Source organism: Cebus imitator, unplaced genomic scaffold (assembly GCF_001604975.1).
Source record: "Cebus imitator isolate Cc_AM_T3 unplaced genomic scaffold, Cebus_imitator-1.0 Scaffold14, whole genome shotgun sequence".
Lineage (NCBI taxonomy): Eukaryota > Metazoa > Chordata > Mammalia > Primates > Cebidae > Cebus > Cebus imitator.
Genome location: NW_016107329.1, coordinates 6,616,976 through 6,637,824, shown reverse-complemented (window position 1 = coordinate 6,637,824; position 20,849 = coordinate 6,616,976). Strand labels below are relative to the sequence as shown.

At 36.5% G+C, this 20,849-nt stretch overlaps 1 protein-coding gene across 2 annotated transcripts; it reads right to left on the bottom strand.

The window, feature by feature from the left end:
- Window positions 1-1,368: 1,368 nt before the first annotated feature.
- On the bottom strand, window positions 1,369-19,131 carry ABHD13 (abhydrolase domain containing 13). 2 transcript variants are annotated; one of them, XM_037729032.1, is made up of 3 exons: window positions 18,851-19,092; window positions 16,090-16,213; window positions 6,474-8,188 (listed from the first exon to the last, which is right to left on the bottom strand). In XM_037729032.1, exon 3 carries the CDS (start codon window positions 8,166-8,168, stop codon window positions 7,155-7,157), a length of 1,014 nt encoding a protein of 337 aa, XP_037584960.1. In that variant the 5' UTR covers window positions 8,169-8,188; window positions 16,090-16,213; window positions 18,851-19,092; the 3' UTR covers window positions 6,474-7,154. The 2 variants fall into 2 exon arrangements, with proteins under 2 accessions (XP_017357201.1, XP_037584960.1); XM_017501712.2 differs by lacking the exon at window positions 16,090-16,213 and having other exon boundaries at window positions 1,369-8,188; window positions 18,851-19,131.
- Between the last annotated feature and the right edge of the window lie 1,718 nt (window positions 19,132-20,849).

Here is a 20,849-nt window from a genome sequence, read left to right as displayed (position 1 = left end):
TTTCACAAAGCCCTGAAAGGTAAAATATCATTCCAAGGTCATACAACTTATTAAATTATAATAGAATTACTTTCAATAGGAGTTCAATCACATTTACAAGTTCATTAAATAAAATGAGACTTTTATAAGACAACTGTGACATTAGATAGAAATATAAACCACATTTGTAGGCAAAAAAATGAAGCATTATATACAGCTTGACTTTAAATTGTTAACTGCACTATTTTGGCAATTGTCAAAGATGAGGGAAAACACTTATAAGGCTCCTTCACCACATACTTCATTTAAATTTCTCATTTTATATGTGAAACAATGAAGATTAGATTTCAGGCTCTTTAATTTCAGGGTTCCTCTGATGCATAAAGTATACTTGTTGACATCTTACAAGGTAATTCTAATCTAATATTGTTTGTCTTCCTCGTCCCGACCTAACAACCAACAGCACCTTTAGTGAAAGAGTCCAGTGATACTCAAAGGAACCATGTAATGTTACTGGAGGGACTAGAGAGAGGCCTCAACTTTCTCCAAAATGCTGATGATCGAGGTGCCCCTATGTTATATTTGATGGCAAATATATTAATATTTAAGTACGTTTGCACTCCAAAGTCACTTCCTGCAGGAGTGGAAAGCTCTCAAACTTTCAATAGTCTCCATTTGCATCATTGTTTTAAAAGTAATGATGATGATAAATTTACAATAAGGGAACCATGGGTATACGGTTAAAAAAGGACAGAAAGAAGTAAAAACTGGGACAGTCACTATCACCCAAACTGGATGTCCCATGGTAAGGGTTTCTTTGGCCTACGGCTAATGTGCCCACCTGACTTTCTGGTTCTTCCTCTCTTACCCAAGTTCTACTCATCACTGTCATACTTGTTGATCTCCAATGATCTCTGTTCCACATCCACCATCTGTACACTTTGCTCCTCTCCTTCCTGAGCTTGTTAGCAGTCTCTTCCGCTCAGCTTAAGATGGAGCCCTCAAGGAACGCATGACCTGCACAGTTATTGGCCCTCTTATTTTCCGTGAACTGATTAAATTACATGGGTAACTTCCAACATTTCTACTTCAATTGTTGGTTTGAGATGTGTGTATAACTTCCAGATTGGTTGCTGCTTTAGGTCTAAACCTTAAGAAGTATAATGGCCTTTGTGCTTCTTTTTCTTCTTAAAGATGGAAAAGTTTGAACTAACTTTATAATCAGTGTGCACATTCTACACAGGAAATGTATATAGTACAAGGTGCTCAGCACTGTGCTAGGTGCTATGTAAGACAGAAAGCACATGACGTTCCTGTCAGATCAAAAGACAATATATGATAAAGAACTGAACTGAATATAACCAAGTATCAAAACACAAAATGCTTTGAGTGCAAAGGGTGTTCAGAAAAAGAGAAGAAAAAAAAAAAAAACCAAAAAACTATTGGTAAAGAGCCACCATGAATTTGGTCACAGACTCAGGGGCCTAGAGAGGTGGGAGGGAGGCACTGGATCTAGAAGCTAAAGCACCAGATATGAATAAATGCACAGAAGAGGAGTAAGTTTGAATCAAGAAAGAGAAAGAACAGATATCTTTTACAAGGTTTAGTTTGTAAAAGACCCTATAGAATGGGAACTCTGACTTTGATCTACTGAGAAAGGCAGCCACTGAACTGGATAGAGAATGATACAGAGTTTTTCTGTTAGAAAGAATGGGGCAGTGATCTAGTTCATATTCAGTTATTAAGAATAAATGACAAAAGGGAGTCAGAACAATATTTTAAACACAAAACATACCCAATAAAAAAATGTTGACTACTATGAAATAATTTCAGGAAGTGGTATGGTAGTAGTGGAAATGTTGGAAAAATAAATCTTAATGGAAAAAACAGCAAGAAGTGTTTCAAAAGTATCAGGAATAAAAAGATGACTCCAAGATTTTTTGAGAGGGTAACTCTTATGAGATTAACATTTGGATTTTCCTACAGAAACATACATCTAATGACTTTGAAAACATGTAGTTTACTGTATACTTCTTTCAATTCATAGCGAATTCTTTTGGATTCCTGAATAGCTGATCAACTTGTAAACCATTTCAACATTTCAAATCTATTCCAACATGAACAAAATTTTCAAATTGTTTGAGTAAATTAGCAAATGAATAGCTGTCCTCGATTTAGAATGAGAGACCTGGATTGACATCTTGGTTCACTCTAGGTAACCTTGGGCATGTTACTGAACCACTCTGAGACTGTTTTTTATAAAATGGGACTACAAATTGCTCTAAGGTTTGTTGTGAGGATTCAATAACATCAACACATTAAACACCTAGGCCTTATATTTGAAGATACTCCAAAAATGTCTTTTCCCCTTACTAAGATAGGAGTTACAGTTTCTAGCCAAATCTAATCGTTCATGCTTTTTTAGTATGTAACAGAATGTAAGGAAAGAGTTGGAGAGTGAAATGGGAATGTGAAAACACTTATCTTTCAAAATTAAGAAATAACAATCTAAAAATGACTTCACCATGGGATTCAAGTTGGCGATCTTTCTGATGTACAAGTAGCACATGAGAGACCCTAGTTCCCCCCATTAGCTACCCATGCAAAGATGGGCTCTAATAAGTGAATTCTTCATCTTCCCTTAGAGGGGACCATTTAAGATTCAGCATACACTTCCTATTATCCAACTTATTCTGACATATTCAAGCATGCACATTTCTTATTAGGAAAAGCAAGGATGAGTTAGTATCAGGTCATTTTTTGATCATTAAAAACCATTAACTGAAATACTAACAAGAGTCGGAAAAAAAGCAGAACATTTTAAAAAAGCACTTTATGAAATCTGAAAGCAACATAATTATGAAGTTAAAATGTATTCATTCCTAGATTCAATTAACTAAAGAAATGCATTAGGGACTTGTCATTCACTAGTGGTTCATGTAGTTTTAATATTAGCCTAAATTAAATGTATATAAGAGGATAATACTCTTCAGGGAAGGAAATATAAATCTAACTTCAATTTTTTATTAACACCATTACTAGAATAAAATTCATTAATTTCAGTGCAAATTCAGGAATTTTACATAACCACTGAGACAACTTTAATGTCCTACTATAAAATTTTAGATTAACAATATTTAAAAAAAGACTGAATGCAAACTATCTTAAGACATTAATCAAATTTTTAATGTACCAATTTATTGCATATGTCAGTACAGAAAAATAGAAAGTATACTTTAAAAGAAATTTATTGTAAAAAACAAATGTAAATGTTTGCTTGCCATGGTTAGCACACAATGTACTATGACATTCAAATTTGAGTTATAAAATTTTATCACTACTTCAAATAAAATATGGCAAATAACAAAAATATGATTTACATTATGAAATGGGATTAACTTATTTTATACTGAACATACTTGAATATGTTAAAAACAACTTGACTTTTCCATATACGCTGTACTGACAGAAATTGTTATAAATTATGTTAAACACACACTCACCTGTTACATATGTATATATGGCACTTTTTGTAAAAAAGTGTCTCATACATAGTCCTATTTTTAAACTACATTTTAAGATACAAAATATAAATGGAGGTATATTTGCGCCATTTGGCAAAAATGTGTAGACTAGTAGTAAGATGACTGCATTTATCTTGCCATACAAATGAATATATTATTTCCAATTTGCTAAAACGATGTATATATATATATATATATGGTATTAAGAATAAACAGAAGTACATTTCATTTTCTACCCTATCAGTTTAAAAAATAAATGTCTGTGCTCTGTCATTTCCATCTTTACCTGAGTAATATGAAAATACATAAATTTAAGTGGATAATCCAAAAGGGCTACTTATGACTAATTTTTCCTCTCACAGCTTTTAAAAATATATATAATTATCAAACATAATATGAAAAAGGGAGAGGTGAAGGATCACTGGAAGATTTCAGTATCTCAATCATGACGTAAATTAAAAAGTGACTTCTGTGACATTCTTTACAAGTTTATCTTACCTATCCCTATCCTCAAGGAGAAAAGGGTCTCCTTAATTAATATAAACTACTCTTAAGCTATCTGAGCTTGAAAGATAATTTATAAAACACTAAATATATGGCCTTCATTCTTTTAATTTCCCCAAACCTATTCCCACCAAGCCAAATCTTACAAACATAAGAAATGAATATGTAAGCATCAGATGGTATGAATTCTCAACAGGTATTACAACATAATTACTCCAGTGACATATTACCAAAGCTGTAATCTATGTAATTATCAAGTGTCTACAGGTAATCATAAATTCAGAACACCATTTTTATGAAAATATCAATTTTACAGTCAAAAATATAACTGCAAAAACATAGGGTAGTTGCAATGTCAAGTGTCCCAGTCACTTATTAGAAATGCTTTACATTCAAATGTTTTGCACTATTTCTGTTTCATCAATCTCATCTAATTATTTTCTATATCTAAATTTAAGAACTGTGTCACACTTTCCTTTCTAGTTGTTACTACCCTACTAGTATCCTATTACCTGTCACAAATTATTTCTTCTCTTATTTTGCAGTATGCTTTTTAGGGTCCTTTTTATACTTATTTTTCACCAGTTTTTCTCCCCATAATGGATATGGGATTTTATTCTAAATGAGCTGTATCTTGCCATATTTAAGATCACTCTAGGATCCCCAAATTTACAGTAACTTAAAGTTCATTTGTAAACTCCTATAGCTGCTCTTGTATAAATGAGTCAGAAATTAACATACAAGATGGATACATATACTTCCATTCCCACTAAGCAATGGGTCCAAGGTGAAGGAGTGACTCCTGAAGAAGTCTCATTTTACTAAGACCAATTGCTTTGGCCCCAAAACTGGAAATTATTTTCAAAAATGATGCCATGGGCTTCATGGACCCCTGACACTAAGTTTGTTTTCCACCTCTTACCCATCTAAGGAAACAATCTCGCATACAGATGCTAGTGAAGACAGATGTCGTACAGCCCTAGGCACTGCCTCTGCCCTTAGCTGCAGAAAGAAAGAAAGAAAGAAAGAAAGAAAGAAAGAAAGGCTCCTTAACCCTAAGAAGAGAATTAAGGTAGGGGATAGCAAACAAGTACTCTACAATTTTTGAAGTCCTGGCTTAAAATTTAAAAAGATAGTTTATAAACCTGGAATATCAAAAAGAAAAAGCAGCATAAAAGCAAAGTACGGATGAAAAAATAGCTTTTAGACCTCATCAGCATATTTAGAACTAAAGTCGATAAATTTCTCCATAGTGTAATAGACTGATCACATAGAAACATAAGGTATTTTTTGTAAACTTTAAATAATGATACAAATATAAGGTATGCCATGTAAGCTCGTGTCTAAATATACATTTTGTTGTATTTTCTTTTTAATACATTAATATTTAGAATAGTCATTCTACATAGCAAGAACTGACAAGAAAAGTAGGCTTTGTGAATTTATACATACAAAATACGCCTTCCATGATATGCATTACCAACTTGTTTTAAAAAGCAAGACTTTTTACAATTAATTTATAGAAAAAATTATTCTTAAAAATCATACTTGCTATAATTTATTTTTTCTAAATACTGGCATAAAGTGAATAAGAATGCTATTTGGCAAAAGTATTTCTAGCCCTATCTCCATGGAAAGAATTTTAAATTGAGGTCAAGACCCATTATTTTAAATCGAGTATTGACCCATTATTTCTCTGTTCTAGTTGCTTGCAGACAGCCATTAAATATAGCTAAAATATTCAAAATATTATATGTTAAAGCTGACATATTACACAGAACTCAATTGAATCTATTTTTTGAGCACTGCTTTAAACAACTTGGCACAATTATGACTTATAGCATATATTTTTATTAAGGTAAATCCTGTAAGTTTCAAGGGGCTTTTTTTTCTAAGTAAGATTTTGTTACTTTTCTATATATCTAAATCCTACTTCCCACCTATAGTCATTTAATTGCTTAATGTGGTAACAGGTTCTATGTCAAAAAGCTTCAGAATTCCTTCATTCTCACATTCCTACATGTAAAAACTTTTAAAACAAATAAATAAGACTTCCTAAAACTGTCTTTTGATGTAGGAGTTCTATTTCACAGCAACTGGAACATTGTTGGATTTTGTAACTTTTATTTTCAAGAAGTCCAATAAATGATATCTTGCCTTTGGTGGGTTAGGTATAGCTAGGTACTGGGACTTAAAGTCAAATGTGTGAATTTTTGTAAAGTAGTATGTACAATTCTGCAATGATAAACGACTTCCTAATTTAATTCTTAAGCAGTGATCTTCACTATGACTGCTATTAGTGGTTCCGCTGTAGACTTACAAAATCAACAGAAGCTAAAATTCTCTTTGCCACCAAAGTTACAAATGTTAAAAAGTTCAAATATGCACATCAAAGCTGCAGTAAAATTCTAAATTTCTATTTCTACATGCCATGATCCAGACTGTACCTAACAAAAACACGGTACATTTACATAGGAAAACAGGGTCCCATTTATTTGTAAGAAAAAGCTGGATCTCAGCATTGACCAGAGCAAAATTCAATGGCAACCTGCACATAGGTCTCAATTTCACTTCTTGCCAAAAACAAAATAGAATTTACATAAAAATAGATATAACCCAGATAACCATATACATCGGTATATGACCAGTGCTATTTACATTTAAAATGTTGCATTGCATAATTCAAGGAATAAAATACCATCATGCATTTCATTTAACTTTTAAGGTGAAAAATGCAGTTACAGAACTAAGTTTGCTTATCATGATTGTCCCAATATTTACTTAAGAAATAATACCCAAAGGTTTCTTGTTTACATATCTCCTTCCACATCTAGCTATTAATCTGTGTAAGATTACACCACTTTAGCAACAAGAAACTTTTGAACAATATCTTATATCGACACATTAAACTAAAGATATGAATACAATAACCACATTGAAAGTTTTGATGAAAATGTATGAAATAATCTCAAGAATTATAGTTTTTCAAATGTAAAAAACTATTTGGATCATCATAAAGGAGCACTGAAGTCCTTTCAAAGTTTAATGTCACTCTTCAGACAGGTACAGATATAACACTTCTAAAAGGAACATTCTTAACCATTCTGCACAAATTAAAATACAATGCAATAATCAAAAAGGGAAACATCATATAATTGTTACATTAGATGAAGTTTTTGCCATTTCTTCAGGAGAATGGCTCTTTACTACTTCTTTGATGAACTGTTCAAGTGCAGTGAAATAGCCTTGGCACTGCCATGTATCATTGTGAGTCCCATCTGGAAAAATGGCTAATCTCTTAGTCCGAGATGGGGAGAGTTCATAAAGTTGTTTCATCATGACTGGTGGAATTAATTGATCTGAGAGTCCAGAGATGAAAAGAGAAGGCATTCTGCACTGAGAGATTTTTCTGTAGGACAAAAATTTATTTTTGTAGCACCATAAAGGAAGGTAACGCATTGGGAAGAATGAAAATAAAGTGCTGGCCATATGTGGTATGCTTAAAAATGTGTTCTCCACCATAATGGCTGAAATCCTATGTGAATTTTCAGAAGCCAAATGAATAGCTACTGCTCCACCCAAGGAACGGCCAAAAAGAAAAATTTTTGTTTTATCAAGGTCAGGTCTAGTCATCACATAGTCTAACACAGCTTCAGAATCTAAGTAGAGTCCTTCTTCACTTGCTTCTCCTTCACTTTTTCCATATCCTCGATAATCAACCAGCAAAAGGTTAACTTTGAGGTTAACCAACATAAGGAGTGCATTTGGCAACCTGTGACCTATGTTGCCTGCATTCCCATGAAAATAAATTATAGTTGGGGAATAGGGTGAATTGTCTCCAGTGTATCGTATCAAAATAAGATTTAGACGTATTCCATCTTTGGTTCTGATGAAAATGTTTTCATGTGGAATGCCAGTGGGCATGGGAACATAAAGACGAGAAGAGGATGGCTGTTCTGGAAAATAAAGCAATACATCCTGGAATTTATATAGAATACCTGCTATTGATATGAATATTAACAAAAGTAAGATAATGCCTCCATACAGATGAAAAGTCACTATTAAAGGTAAAAGGGAAATACGGCAGAGAGCCCAAGACCATGAAGCCAAGGCTACTAGCCATCTTTCAATAAAGTTCCACAGCATCCAGGACTTTTCCATTGTAGTTTTCTGTATGTATCCTAGAGAGAGAGAGAGAATATCAGTAATTCAACATGTATCTATTATTTGTAAAAAAAATAAATCCATAATATAATAAACTATGGTACTAGGCCACATGTAATTGTTAAAATATGGTAATAGGTATAACCCATCCACAAAACTAGTTGCTATAATTTCCCTTGTTCTTTCTGTTCTCAACAGTTTCCTTTCTACCATATCCCTCCACTGCCATATTTATGAAACACTAACATTCATCAAATCACATTTATTTAAAAAAAGTGCTCATTTACTGTCAGCTATCTTCATTTATATGTTTCTCACTGATTTGACCAAAAAAAGTTGATGCTATATTGTCAATTTTTTTTTTCTTAAATGAGAAAACAGAAGCTCAGGAGCATAAGTAGATAGGCCATCATCTGGCTCTCGAGGTAGAAGAGCTGGGAGGCAAACAAGCACGATTCCAGAGCTCATGGTATATCTACTGTTAAGTTACGTATGTCCAGGGCAAACTGTACTGAAGAAGCAGTTCAGAAATTCTAACTTAGCAAGACCGATCTAACACACTTTGGCGATCTTTTTCATGTACTGTAGCAAAAGCTAAAGAAACTAGGGTAAGGAGCTGGACAAAACAAAACAAAACAAAATGAACTAGGGTAAGAAAGAATAAAAGTATCTCCCTCTCTACCTGGAAGTTTTAATACTAAACTTAAATAATTTACTTAAATTAACCACTAAATTCTAATATTTGCATTATTTTTAAGAAAACGATTAATGATTTGTCTTTCATATCTAATTAAAAATAAATATCAGATTGCTGGTGTCATGAGATAGGAAGTTCCACATCATGAGATCAACAGATTGCTAAAATGTATTGATAAGGCAATAAATACTTGAGAGTGAAGTGTGAAACAAATACATAGAAATTCTCCAAGAACCAGAAAACTGACAAAGGAACAGAAAACCAAACATTGTATGTTCTCACTCATAGGCAGGTATTGAACAATGAGAACACATGGGCACAGGCAGAGGAACATCACACACAGGGGTCTGTTGGGGGGTGGGGATCTAGGTGAGGGAAAGTGTGGGGTGGGGAGGTTGGGGAGGGATAACATTGGGAGAAATGCCTGATGTAGGAATGGGGGATGGAGGTAGCAAACCACTGTGGCATGTGTATACCTATGCAACAATCCTGCAAGATGTGCACATGTACCACAGCAAGTAAAGAAAAACTATTAAGTTTTTGTTATCAAAAGGTTTATACATGTTGTCTTAAAAATGCAAAAGAACTGAGATATGTTACAAATTTTCTTATGTACTATTCGTCTACTTAGGCTTACTTGCTGAATTTTTAAAAATATATTTCCTTTTTTCCCACTAACCAAACTGCTATAACGAAGTTATAGATTGATTATAAAAACAAGGTGGACGATTTAACACATTTGATTTTTTACTATTATTTCACTAAACACGGACTTTTACATTTGAATTCTTATTCAAATGAACCTTTTTAAACATAAACCAACATTTTTCTCTGATTTTCCAGAAATCAACACTGCCACCCAGTGGTAGCAAATTTTATTATTGTATCACATTCTCCCTGAATAACTGTATTTATTACCTATTTCCAGTCTGAATTTCCTTTTCAGTAGAATAAGAGTTTTTAAAATGCTTACATATAAGGCTGGTCAGTAGTATGAAGATTAATAATGAGAGCATTCATAAATGTTACAGGCATGTTAACTTTATTTGGTTTTGTGACTAGTATTTCTGGCTCTACTACTTATCTTAACTGTGTTCTACCCAAATTAGTTCTTATTTAAAAAATTATTACAAAGCCAGATAAAATAGCTCCAAATACATGAATAAAGCATATTTTACAATTTGAATTTTATACTTACATTTGTATAAATTTACACAGTTAAATGTTCAACTAATGAACTTTTGAAAAGTTATTTTTGTTTTAGTAGCCTCCAACATCTAATTTTAGCAAACAATACTGAATTTAAATCTATAAAACTAGGAAGTATATTTCTCTTTTTCACTCTTGCATATCTAATGTCTAGTACAGCACTTTATATATACTTATGACTAAAACATTTAAAAATAATTACATATACAAATTAAATTTATTAAAAAAGTAAAAGTATTCTGAGCAGTGGGCACATATGCTTAAAATGACATCAGAAAAATGGGCATATATGTTTGGGTCTCTTACTGGCTAGGAATAACAAAAGATCAATTTACAGTTTTCCACAAAACATTTCTGAAAAGTCAAATTAACTGTTTTGTGATAATCATAATCTTACAGTGAGTTGTTACACTATGGAAGTCGAAATAAAAGTCAATTCATCTTGAGTAATATCAAATGGAAGTCATTTTTAAGAATAGGTTAATAAAAAATTGCTCTGGGGTGCTGAGGTGCATGGATATGGGTTTTTTTAAATATATTCTTATATTGGTGGTTTAGAATAAGAACTCCACTCACAGATTGCCTTATTTTTATCTAACCCCACTTAGCAATAATCTCTGTTCCCTGGTCTGTATATGTACTTCCACTCAAAGATGTTCTTAAAGAAACCAGGACAAATAAACAATATCAACAAGGATTTTTAATTTACAGAATTTGCTGAAAGTATCAGCAAAGCACAATTACCATGCACCATCTGGTGAGATGTAAAAGCAACTTCATACCCAGGTGTTATGATAGTCAACAAAAACAAGCACTGCCTCTAATAAAGTCGCTTGCACAGATCCTACAGCCAGCATTATGTTTTCTATTTATTTTGTCAGTTAGTGTAATTAAAGGGTTAACAAAACCTTTCTTCCTCTTCAGATAAAAAATGACCTCTCCTCAACCTTCCTGCACTGTTTCCCTGGAAACATAACAAAGGTGGGATATCAGCTGTGTTTCTAAGCAACACTGTAGTAAAAATGGCTCCTACTGATGAGCAACATCTGGATTGAGGGGAGAGTGAGCAGGGCTGAACATGCCCAATGGTAAGTATAAACAGGGGCTTTTCTGAATCGAATATGGCTTGTAATTGGCTTGTCATTTGCTTAGTCCTGGATGCTATACTTAAATGCTGTTAGAAGACGACACTGCTTCCTGCAGAGCATTAAGGAGCTAAGCCAGGGTGGCATTCACTCCCATCCTTGTGTCATTTTCCACTAAACCTGAGCTATCATCTAGGAACAACATACCTAACACTGACATGTTGGGTTTTCCTTCCCATGATTTTCAAAAAACCAGAGAGGCTGATGCACAGCAGGGTCCACTATGGTCTACTAGGCCTTGTGAGCATGAATGTTCAGTTGACCCCAAGACCACTGCTACTAGTCATGAAGAATGAGGGAGGCAGGCAATCAAGTATGTCCTATGTGGTAAAACATAAAATGTGTCTTCAGAAGAGATGTATTGTTTGTCAGGTTATTCTGCATGTGAAATCCATTTGCTGATAACATTTTAGCATGATAAAAATCAGGAAAAAGGATGCATTTAACACACTCAAAGCTTATACCAATTAGAAGGGTTGCTGAGTGGGAGAGCACATAAGACCTGTTCTATGGAGGATATAGAAATGTAGATAATCAATTACAATTACTTCTCATCTTCCATTCTTCTTTTACATCATTACTGTATGTATTTTTAACCTTGTGCCTACATCTAAAAATGAATACTTGACAGTCCCACTTCTTAATTGTTTGCCATGTTAACAGATCTGCTACTACATGTCAACCATCTCTAAAACCTACCTATGAATTTAACCTCCACCAGTAACTCCTTAACCATTTACTATCTGAGAATTTGATGACTGAATTCTCATAATAATCTCTCATAAAATGTAAACTTCACTTTAAAATATATCTAGTGGATTTTTCTCAATCCACACTGCAATACCAGACCCCCAAAGTGTCATCTGTGGTTAACTTGTCCTCTATACTCAAATTGCTCTTTCTCTCTGCCCTATACCCTGAGAAGCAGGCATTTCTCCACCGTCTTATCCACTGTCTTTTAGGTTATTACATTCTTTCCCTCAGTGATTTCATTCCTTCTCATGTCTCCAATTATCACACCTGTGTATGAATTATTCCCAATCTGTAAGTCTACTCTTTATCTACAATCTCAATTTACCTGTTCCTCACGTGCCTGATGCTTCACTGATATTTCTAATTTATCTAAAATAAACACATCCTGCTTTCTTCCCAACACTTTGCAGACTTCATGCTAATTATGCACAAAAAAGCTGGATGTGTAAAGAAATACATTTTTTAAAAACACAGGATATGTAGACTAAGATTTCAGTATTACAGTTCATTATAACCCTTACTGGTCTTGCATTTGAACGAAAAAAAAAATCAACCTTAGAAATAACTTTCGTGCTTTTTAAATGAAATGGTTTGAGGTGTCACACTGATATCAGTGAGCGTGTCTCCAAAAATAATCTACTGAACGCATGACTAATCTTTATTGTAATGTACTGTGTAGATAAATTATATGATTGTTTTCCTTTTAAAAGAATAGTTTTGAAGTACTAGTGACATCCTGCTAAGCTACATAAGTAGTTTGATTATCTGATGCAATTTAAGATACGGTACTCATCTTGAGGACTTATGGTCCTAATTGGCTTGTTGTAGTCCCTTCAAGTGCTCCCTACTTACTGTCTCTATATTTAAGTCCATTATGGGTATACAACAAACAATTTGAGACTAAAAATAAGAGTAATCCAGAACTGTAAAGCTCTCACACCACCTTGCCAGCTAGCAGTGTTTGCCGAATGGCAAGTCAGGAAATGGAATGAGTGATGGCCATGCTTATCTGGTCTCTATTAATCCTCTCCTGTGCTCTCATATAGGTACCTGGAAGATCACAACTAGTTCAATTTTTAAGAAAAAATATTTAAATTAAACAACTATTTTATAAACTGATGCTTTGAAAAAAGGGAGTGATGAGTATTGAAGTCATGTCCACTACGAATGGTATGAGTCCTCAGAATATCACTGCAGGCTCCCAGGGGAGCTGTGAAAACCAGCGTGAACCACTGAAGCAGTCCCATAGTTGATTTCCCAGCCTCTTCCAGAAGAGATGGTCATCAGATTCCAATGTATCCTTCTCTACTAGACAGCCCTGGCTCTCAAGGAGCTTGTGATCTACTCAGTAATGTTCAAGCCACTCTTAAGCTACTTGGGAGACAGATATGGATGGAAATAACTGCATATCTAACACAGGTTCATTTCATTATAGAGTAGACAAAGAAAAATCAAAGAAAGATGACAACTGTCCTTACATATACGAAAGGAAAATCAAAACCTTAACTCTATCTTTCCTTCACAACATAATTTTAGAAGTCTCTGGATTTCATCAAGGTTGATTACTTAGAGAAACTGAGTGGAAACTTATGCAATCTTTTAAAAGGAGGACAAAGCGTAACTCCAGGGTTAAGAATCTATTACTTTCCATCAAACAGCTGTCTGTGACACATCTTTATTCATTTAGCATGATTATTCACAGAAACTGCAAGTATTCAGCATAATCTAAATAAATACTTGGCAAGGATGGCATAGAGGAATTTAGAGCTGTTAAACTGGATGAACTTTAAGAGCTTTATTAAATCTGAGATCTTTCAATGGTAGTGGTTCTCAAAAGGTGGTCAGAAACATGAGGGTCCCCAAGACACTCTAATGGGGTCCATCAGATCAATATTATGGTCATAATAATACTAAAATGTCATTTACCTTTTCCACTGTTTGACATTTGCACAAATGGTGCATAAGCAATTGGGTAAAATTGCTGGTGCCTTTACAAGAATCAAGGTAGTGGCCTCACGTGTTGGAGTCACTACCATCAACTCACAGTAAATGAGGGAATAATCCAGTTTTACTTACAAATGTCATAGAAGTAGTAATAAAAATTATATCTCAACAAGTACACATCTTTTTAACACATTGTGTGACAAATGTGTGACAAAATTGGAAGCACACATAAAGCACTTTGTGCTGTGTATTGAAATACATTTGAACTGTGAGCTGAACTAGCTGCTTTGTTCAGGCATTTTTATTTTAAAAGACAACTGACAAACTATGGTTGTTCAGACTTAGAGGTCTGGCAGATTATTTTCTAGAAAATGAATGAGGTTGCCAATAGCTCCTCGATACCTTAAGAGACCTTTTGATGGAACTGTGGGAATCTATTAATATTAAATGTGTTACCATTTAAAAGAATCTGCATTAACTCAATAAACCAATATATTCCAAATGACCAATGAATGGTGTCACAAAAATCAAGTAGACATGAGTAAAATTTCACTATAAACCAACAGATTTTGATGTTAACAGAGACAAAAGATTCTCTGATGCAGGTTTCAGATGGCACGATGCAATTGATCTTTAAGGAAATGCCACCTGTTGAGCAATGGAGTAGACCAAAGAGTGTTCACAATTCTCTACTACAGTACTCCTCCCTTTACAACTACACATTTGTGTGAGCCTGACTTTCTTCATGTTTCATGAAAAGAACCCAATTATCTGCCTGCCTTCTATCAGGCAGACATTAAAGATACTTGCAAAAATATAAAATAAAGCCATACATCTATTTGTTGTAATTACAATTGTTTTATATAAAATGTTGTTTATGTGATATGTAATTAACCTATTACTGCTATTTTAAAATTAAAACTTCCAGTTTTAACTTACACACTTTAAAAACTTCCAGTTTTAATTTTTAACCCAATAAATATCTATATAATCCACATACACACAAAAAAATCTTTGGCTCTTTACATTTCTAAAATGTAAAAGGGTCTGACACCAAACGTTTGAGAACCACTGTTCCATACTATTTAACCATATAATTGTATTGCCTTATTCCCCAAAGACTTGCCTTCTTCGAATTAAGAATATTACATTTATTTAAATCCTTTCTACATTATAACATATATAAATATATTTAAGGTTTTTTACCCAGTAATATTTTCTCCAAAAATTAAAAATAAATAAAAACTTAAATATATCAAGAACTGAAACTCAAATTACAGGAGTAAATACATTTTAATTATTGCCATAAGGTTAGTAGGAGAATCAACTAGACAAAACTATTATATAATACATAGTACTTTATCATAAAAAATATATTTTAATGAAGGTCAGAACTGCCCTACAAATTAAATTCTAGTTATTCGAATTATTTTTAATTACAAAAGTGTACACTGGGCCATGCATGGTGGCTCACGTCTGTAATCCTAGCACTTTGGGAAGCCGAGGAGAGCAGATTGCCTGAGCTCAGAAGTTTGAGACTAGCTTGGGCATTATGGTAAAACACCATCTCTATAAAAAATAAAAAAAAATTAGCTGGGCGTGGTGGAACGTGCCTGTAATCCCAGCTTCTAGGAAGGCTGAGGTATGAGAATCATTTGAACTCAGGAGTCGAGGTTGCAGCGAGCTGAGATCATGCCAACTGCACTCCAGCCTGGGCGACACAGCGAAACTGTGTCTCAAAAAATAAAAAAAAGTGTACATTGTATTGCATATTGCATATCTGAGTTAGAGATTCTGTCACTAGCAAATGGTCTTTTAGATATACAAAAGAAGTGCGTTATCTATAGGTGGATTACGGTGAATTTCCCAAAGACAATTTGGCAAAAGGCTAAACAATTCTAAACACAATTAAAAAGTCCTAAGTCATAAATGCACTATTATTTCTTTAAAGATCTTTAAGTCCATCCTAAATTGATAATTTTGGTAACAGCTTGTTTAAAAATAAAAGCTGTTCCTACACTTAAAAAAAGATGCCTACGAGTGAAAGAACAATGTGAAGGTTCAAGTGAAGACTGTAAGAAGTGGAAAGCAAGTTCATGTGTCATTGCCAGCATCCACAACCCAGTGGAGGAGAAGAAGGACCCCAGACCCCACGGTGCTCATTAATTACTCTGGGTGAATCACAGCTTCCAATCACATGTGTTAATGTGGAACTCAGATTCAGTATTCTTACATCAATCTCTCTGCTTTTCTGTTAAGAACTGGGAAGTTAGGAAACCATGCCAGTTGCACGGCTGAAATGGTAACACAAATAGCTGCTATCAAGGTGTTGGAGATACCACAGAATGAATTATCTATTTCCCTAATGGTTACCCACATGCCATCAATAATGAAAAAGTGTGTATTAATAGTCCTATGGGACAAATGAACAGTAACTGCCTATGGAGATGCTGGATAATAACTGAATAGTTCAGGGAGCATTTTTAACTAGGATTTGAATCTGCATGAGAAGATAGCTCAAAAATTATACTAGGCAACAACTTAGTAGCTTTTTTGTGCTTGAAATTCTTGGCAAATTAAGTCAACTCTGGCAGAAGTAAAATGAGAGATTATTGTTACTATGGAAGCCAACCACAATTTTTTCTGAGATTATAAATATCTGAAATGTTTTTTAAAAAAATCCACAAGCCTAAAACTGTAGTGATGTTAGAGTGATAATGAAATTCACAAAAAGTTTCCAATTTATAAATGGGTAATGTCCCAAAACTTTACCTATAAACTAGATGGATGTAGCTTAGCTTTTTTGTTTTGTATAAAACCGATGTTATACAACATTGAGTATGTGAAAGTAAGTCCAACTAGAATCCTTACTAGAAGTGGCTAGATTCTCCGGCTAGCTCATAAATGCATGTAGTCCACGTATTGGAAATACTACATCTTTAGAAGAGATTTCAGCAGAAAGTACTGTAGCAGGAGTTAACACCATGTGAAACAGTAACATAAAATGTAATAATGTATTATGAAATCTGTCATTTGAGGGAAAAGATCTTAATTAGGAGAACTAGAGCGTTTTTTAAGTCTACACAAAAAGAGGCTATTTAAAGGTCTCAAGATTTTTCTGGGGCAACTAAATAGATTTCAGAGTCTGAGTAATATATTAAAGGAAACAGAGAAACAGAAATAAATCATGGGAAAATGTTAGATCCAACAGTTTCCTGTACCTATCACTAAGTTATATAGTTAGCGCAGGGCAACATGGTTAGTAAACCCTCTTATTCACATGCCAAGAGGCCATCGATGTGCCCGAGAGGACGGCAGTGTGCCAAGACCTACCTGTAGGTACCTGGCTTGCTTTCATCATTCCAAGCTAACTATCAATGGGAGGCAGTGTGGTGCAATGGAAAGGAGACTGTTCTCAGGCATGGTCTGTTAATAGATAGGTAGCTTTTGCCAACTCACTTAGCCTCTCTGAATATATATTTCCGCATATGTAGGAGGAAGATAAAAGATTAAATTGAAATACTGTTGTGATAAAATGCCAGTGTGTTAATATGTGCAGCTACTTCTATGAGACAAAATTTACATTATTTTATTATCTACTATAGCAGAATATGTGAAATTAAGTACAACTAGAAGTCCTACTAGTCCTGGATTAAATAATGGATATGATTCCCTAGAGGCTACCACATCTGAACACAGGAAATAATCAGAGCAATGCCCTATTTGTCTGTTAAAACCAAGCTCAGACAGTATATCCTACAGAAAGCTTGCCTTGGACCCCCACTCCCTACTGCCATCCATTCCATATTCTGTAGTTTGTGCAAACTTAGGTGGCAGAACTTACGATTACAGTGTAATTAACCTGCTTACACAGGCTGTGAGTCCCGTGATAACAGAGACTCCATCCGGTTCAACTCTACATTTTCAGTATGAAGCAGTGCCTGATGCATAGTGAGCACCTAATAACAATTATTTAATTGGGCAGCTGAGGTCTTAGGATATCATGACATTAACACTAAATGAGCAATCACAAAATCTTACACAGTAAAACAAAATTTTAGTCAAAGATGAGTGATTGCCCTAAGCATGAAGAGAAGTACTGATCTACCACCCCATCCCCTCAAAAGAGATCAGTGAAAATCAAACATCAACACTCAAAGCCAATATATGCATCTCTTTCTATACAGTTACTATTACACTGTAAACATTTGTTAAATGGTGATGGACATTTTTGTGGTTTTGATACCTTGGGCTAGTAAACACTAGTAATGCATTTTGCTTAAATGTTGACTAAATTCTACAGCAAAATTGACTTCGATTGTATGGGTGCTTTTTTGATGTTTCTTGAATACCCCAGAACTTCCTGCCAGGGTATTCACAGGTCTAAACCTGTTAATGGCGTGATTAGGTCGGGATTCTCCCTCCCTGCAACCTAGTGGCTAATTTTTTTCTATTTTACTTTGCAAGTCTGTGTGGGAGGGTGGGGGAGAGGAGGGTTGGATTTTAAGGATCGTGGGTTTGTACACATTACTGGAAATACAATCGACACAGAACACGAAGGTACGTTTCAGGTTCCAATTACAAAACGACACCTGGCGAGCCTCTGGCAATGCGCGCACCTCAGTTTCCAAAACAGGTTTGTGGCTTCAATTCGCTGCACCTGGTGAGGGGTGAGCGGAGTGGGGGCGGACGGCCGGGCTGCAGCCGGGACAGGCACGGCGCCCCGGGCGGGTCCCCCACAGCCCCCGACGCTCGGTCCCCCAATAACCCCCCCAACCCAGGAAGCCGCAGGGGCCCCGGGGCTCTCCCCACCCGCCTCCCGGGAGGGTTTCGCGCCGGCCCCGAGGAGCCGGCGGCTCCCCGCTACCCTCCCCGAAGGCGCGGATCGGCGCTCGGGCCCCGCGGGATCGGCGTCCCGGGGCCGCACTTACTCAGACTCGCGGACAGACTGCGCAGTCGGCCGCGGGCACGAAACCGGGCGCCGCGCAGCAGCGTGCCCCCGCGTCGCTTCCGTCGCTCCTCATCGTCCTCCTCCAGCCCAGGGGCGGCTGCCGTCGCCACGGTCTAGCCCGGAGCTCCTGCGGCGCGTCGCTCAGCGGCCCCACTTCCGGCCCCCGCTCGGGTGTCGCCGGCAAATGCCCCCGCCGGCTCCCACATAACCTGTTCTCCGTCTTCCCTCCCGGAGTGGGAACCCTGCCCGTTCTTCCGAGCATGCGCAGAAGTGTCTGTCCGGGAACCTCCGCGACGGTGGCCCGGACGGAAAAGATACCTCGGCGCTGTGGGCTCGGCTCCCCGCCCCGCGACCTGGGGATCTTGGCCTCCCACCCTCCTCCGAGCACGAGGACTCCCTCCAGCTACGCACCCGCGACCTACTGGTTGAGGAGGAGCCGGGTCAGGGTCAGGACCGGCCGGGAGCCGGTGAGCTCGAAGTCCACCATCGCTCTGCAAGCCGCAGCTTCACGGAGGAATTTGTTCTGCCTGATAGGGTTGTTGGGGTGTCGCAGTGAGTTCCAGGATTTAAAGCGCTTCCATAAATATTTTTCTCCTTTTACTTGTACCCGAGTGGACTGTCAACGGCGAATGCAGGTTTTGGGAGGCCTGAACCTTCTATTCGGAGAGCCCTTTTAAAGAAAAATAATGTAAAATTATTTTTGCACATTTTACAGAGGCACACCACCACGGGAACAGCCTGTTGGGGCCCCTCTCGAGGCCTTGGAAGTGTTCGTCACAAAAACGGGCCCTTCAAACCTGGGCTTCGTTAGCTTCACTCTCCCCCCACCCCCGCCACCACCGTGCACCGACCTGTACAGACATGTACAGATGTGTGCCTCCCCTCTCTGGGGCTTTCCTTATCTATGTCCCCTATTTTATGTAGACAGAGTATATTTCATAAATTGGTGGTGGTGGTGGGTTGCTTGTCGTTGTTTTTGCCTTTTGAGACGGAGCTTCGCTCCTGCCGCCCAGGCTGGCGTGCAATGGCGCGCCCTCGGCTCACTATCACCTCTGCCTCCCCAGTGCAAGCGAGCCTCCCTCCTCAGCCTCCCAAGTAGCTGGGATTACAGGTCCCCACCACCACGCCCCACTAATTTTTGTATTTTTAGTAGAGACGGGGCTTCACTCTTGACCATGCTGGTGTCGAACTCCTGACCTCAAGTAATCTGCCCGCCTCGGCCTCTTAAAGTGCTGGGATTACAGGCGTGAGCCACTGTGCCCGGCCGGTGGTGGTGTTTTGGAACATACGTATCCTGCTACGAGATCGAGAGCTCCAGGTCAAAGCTGGGTTCTTGATTCATAGCTTCCTAATGTTGATCACCGAATAAGTACCAAGCACTAAAATAGACCATTTACATAAATAAATTAATAATCATAGCAACTGGAGAAGATACTGAGTGAAAACAACCCTTGATTGTCTTTGAACCAAACAACTAAAATAACATGATAAAATGGAGAGTGAGTGGGTTTTGAATCAATCTGGAATTTGTCTGGTTTCATAATTCATGGTTCCTCTCATGTAATTAATATAAAGTCCAGCTTCTGACATTGTAGAAGCTTAGTAGATGTTGAACAAGCTACAAATGTACACGGATAGGTACCCTCTCATAAGATGGGCAAGTGAAGTTTCCTACCTTAGCACTGTTCATTGTTCCTCCAAAATAAATTGATAACTTAAGTGAAGAGTAGATATTCCTAAAACAATATCTTGAGACTTTACAACGTCACAGATGATTGCAGGTAATCAGGCAACTTAGGTCAATTAGACATACAAAGTAAATAACTGAATGTTCTTGGGCTGGAAGGAACTCTTAAGTTCTAGCTCCATACAAACTAGCACTGAATTAAATGTGTCAGTTTTGAGAAACGAGATTTTCATACATTACACAACCTCTAAGGGCACTTAACAGCTCTAAAATGTTTTATCAAGGCCGATTG

What these genes read in the sequence shown, in the direction of transcription:
- ABHD13 (XM_017501712.2), bottom strand. Translation starts at nt 8,168, where the DNA reads ATGGAAAAGTCCTGGATGCTGTGGAACTTTATTGAAAGATGGCTAGTA.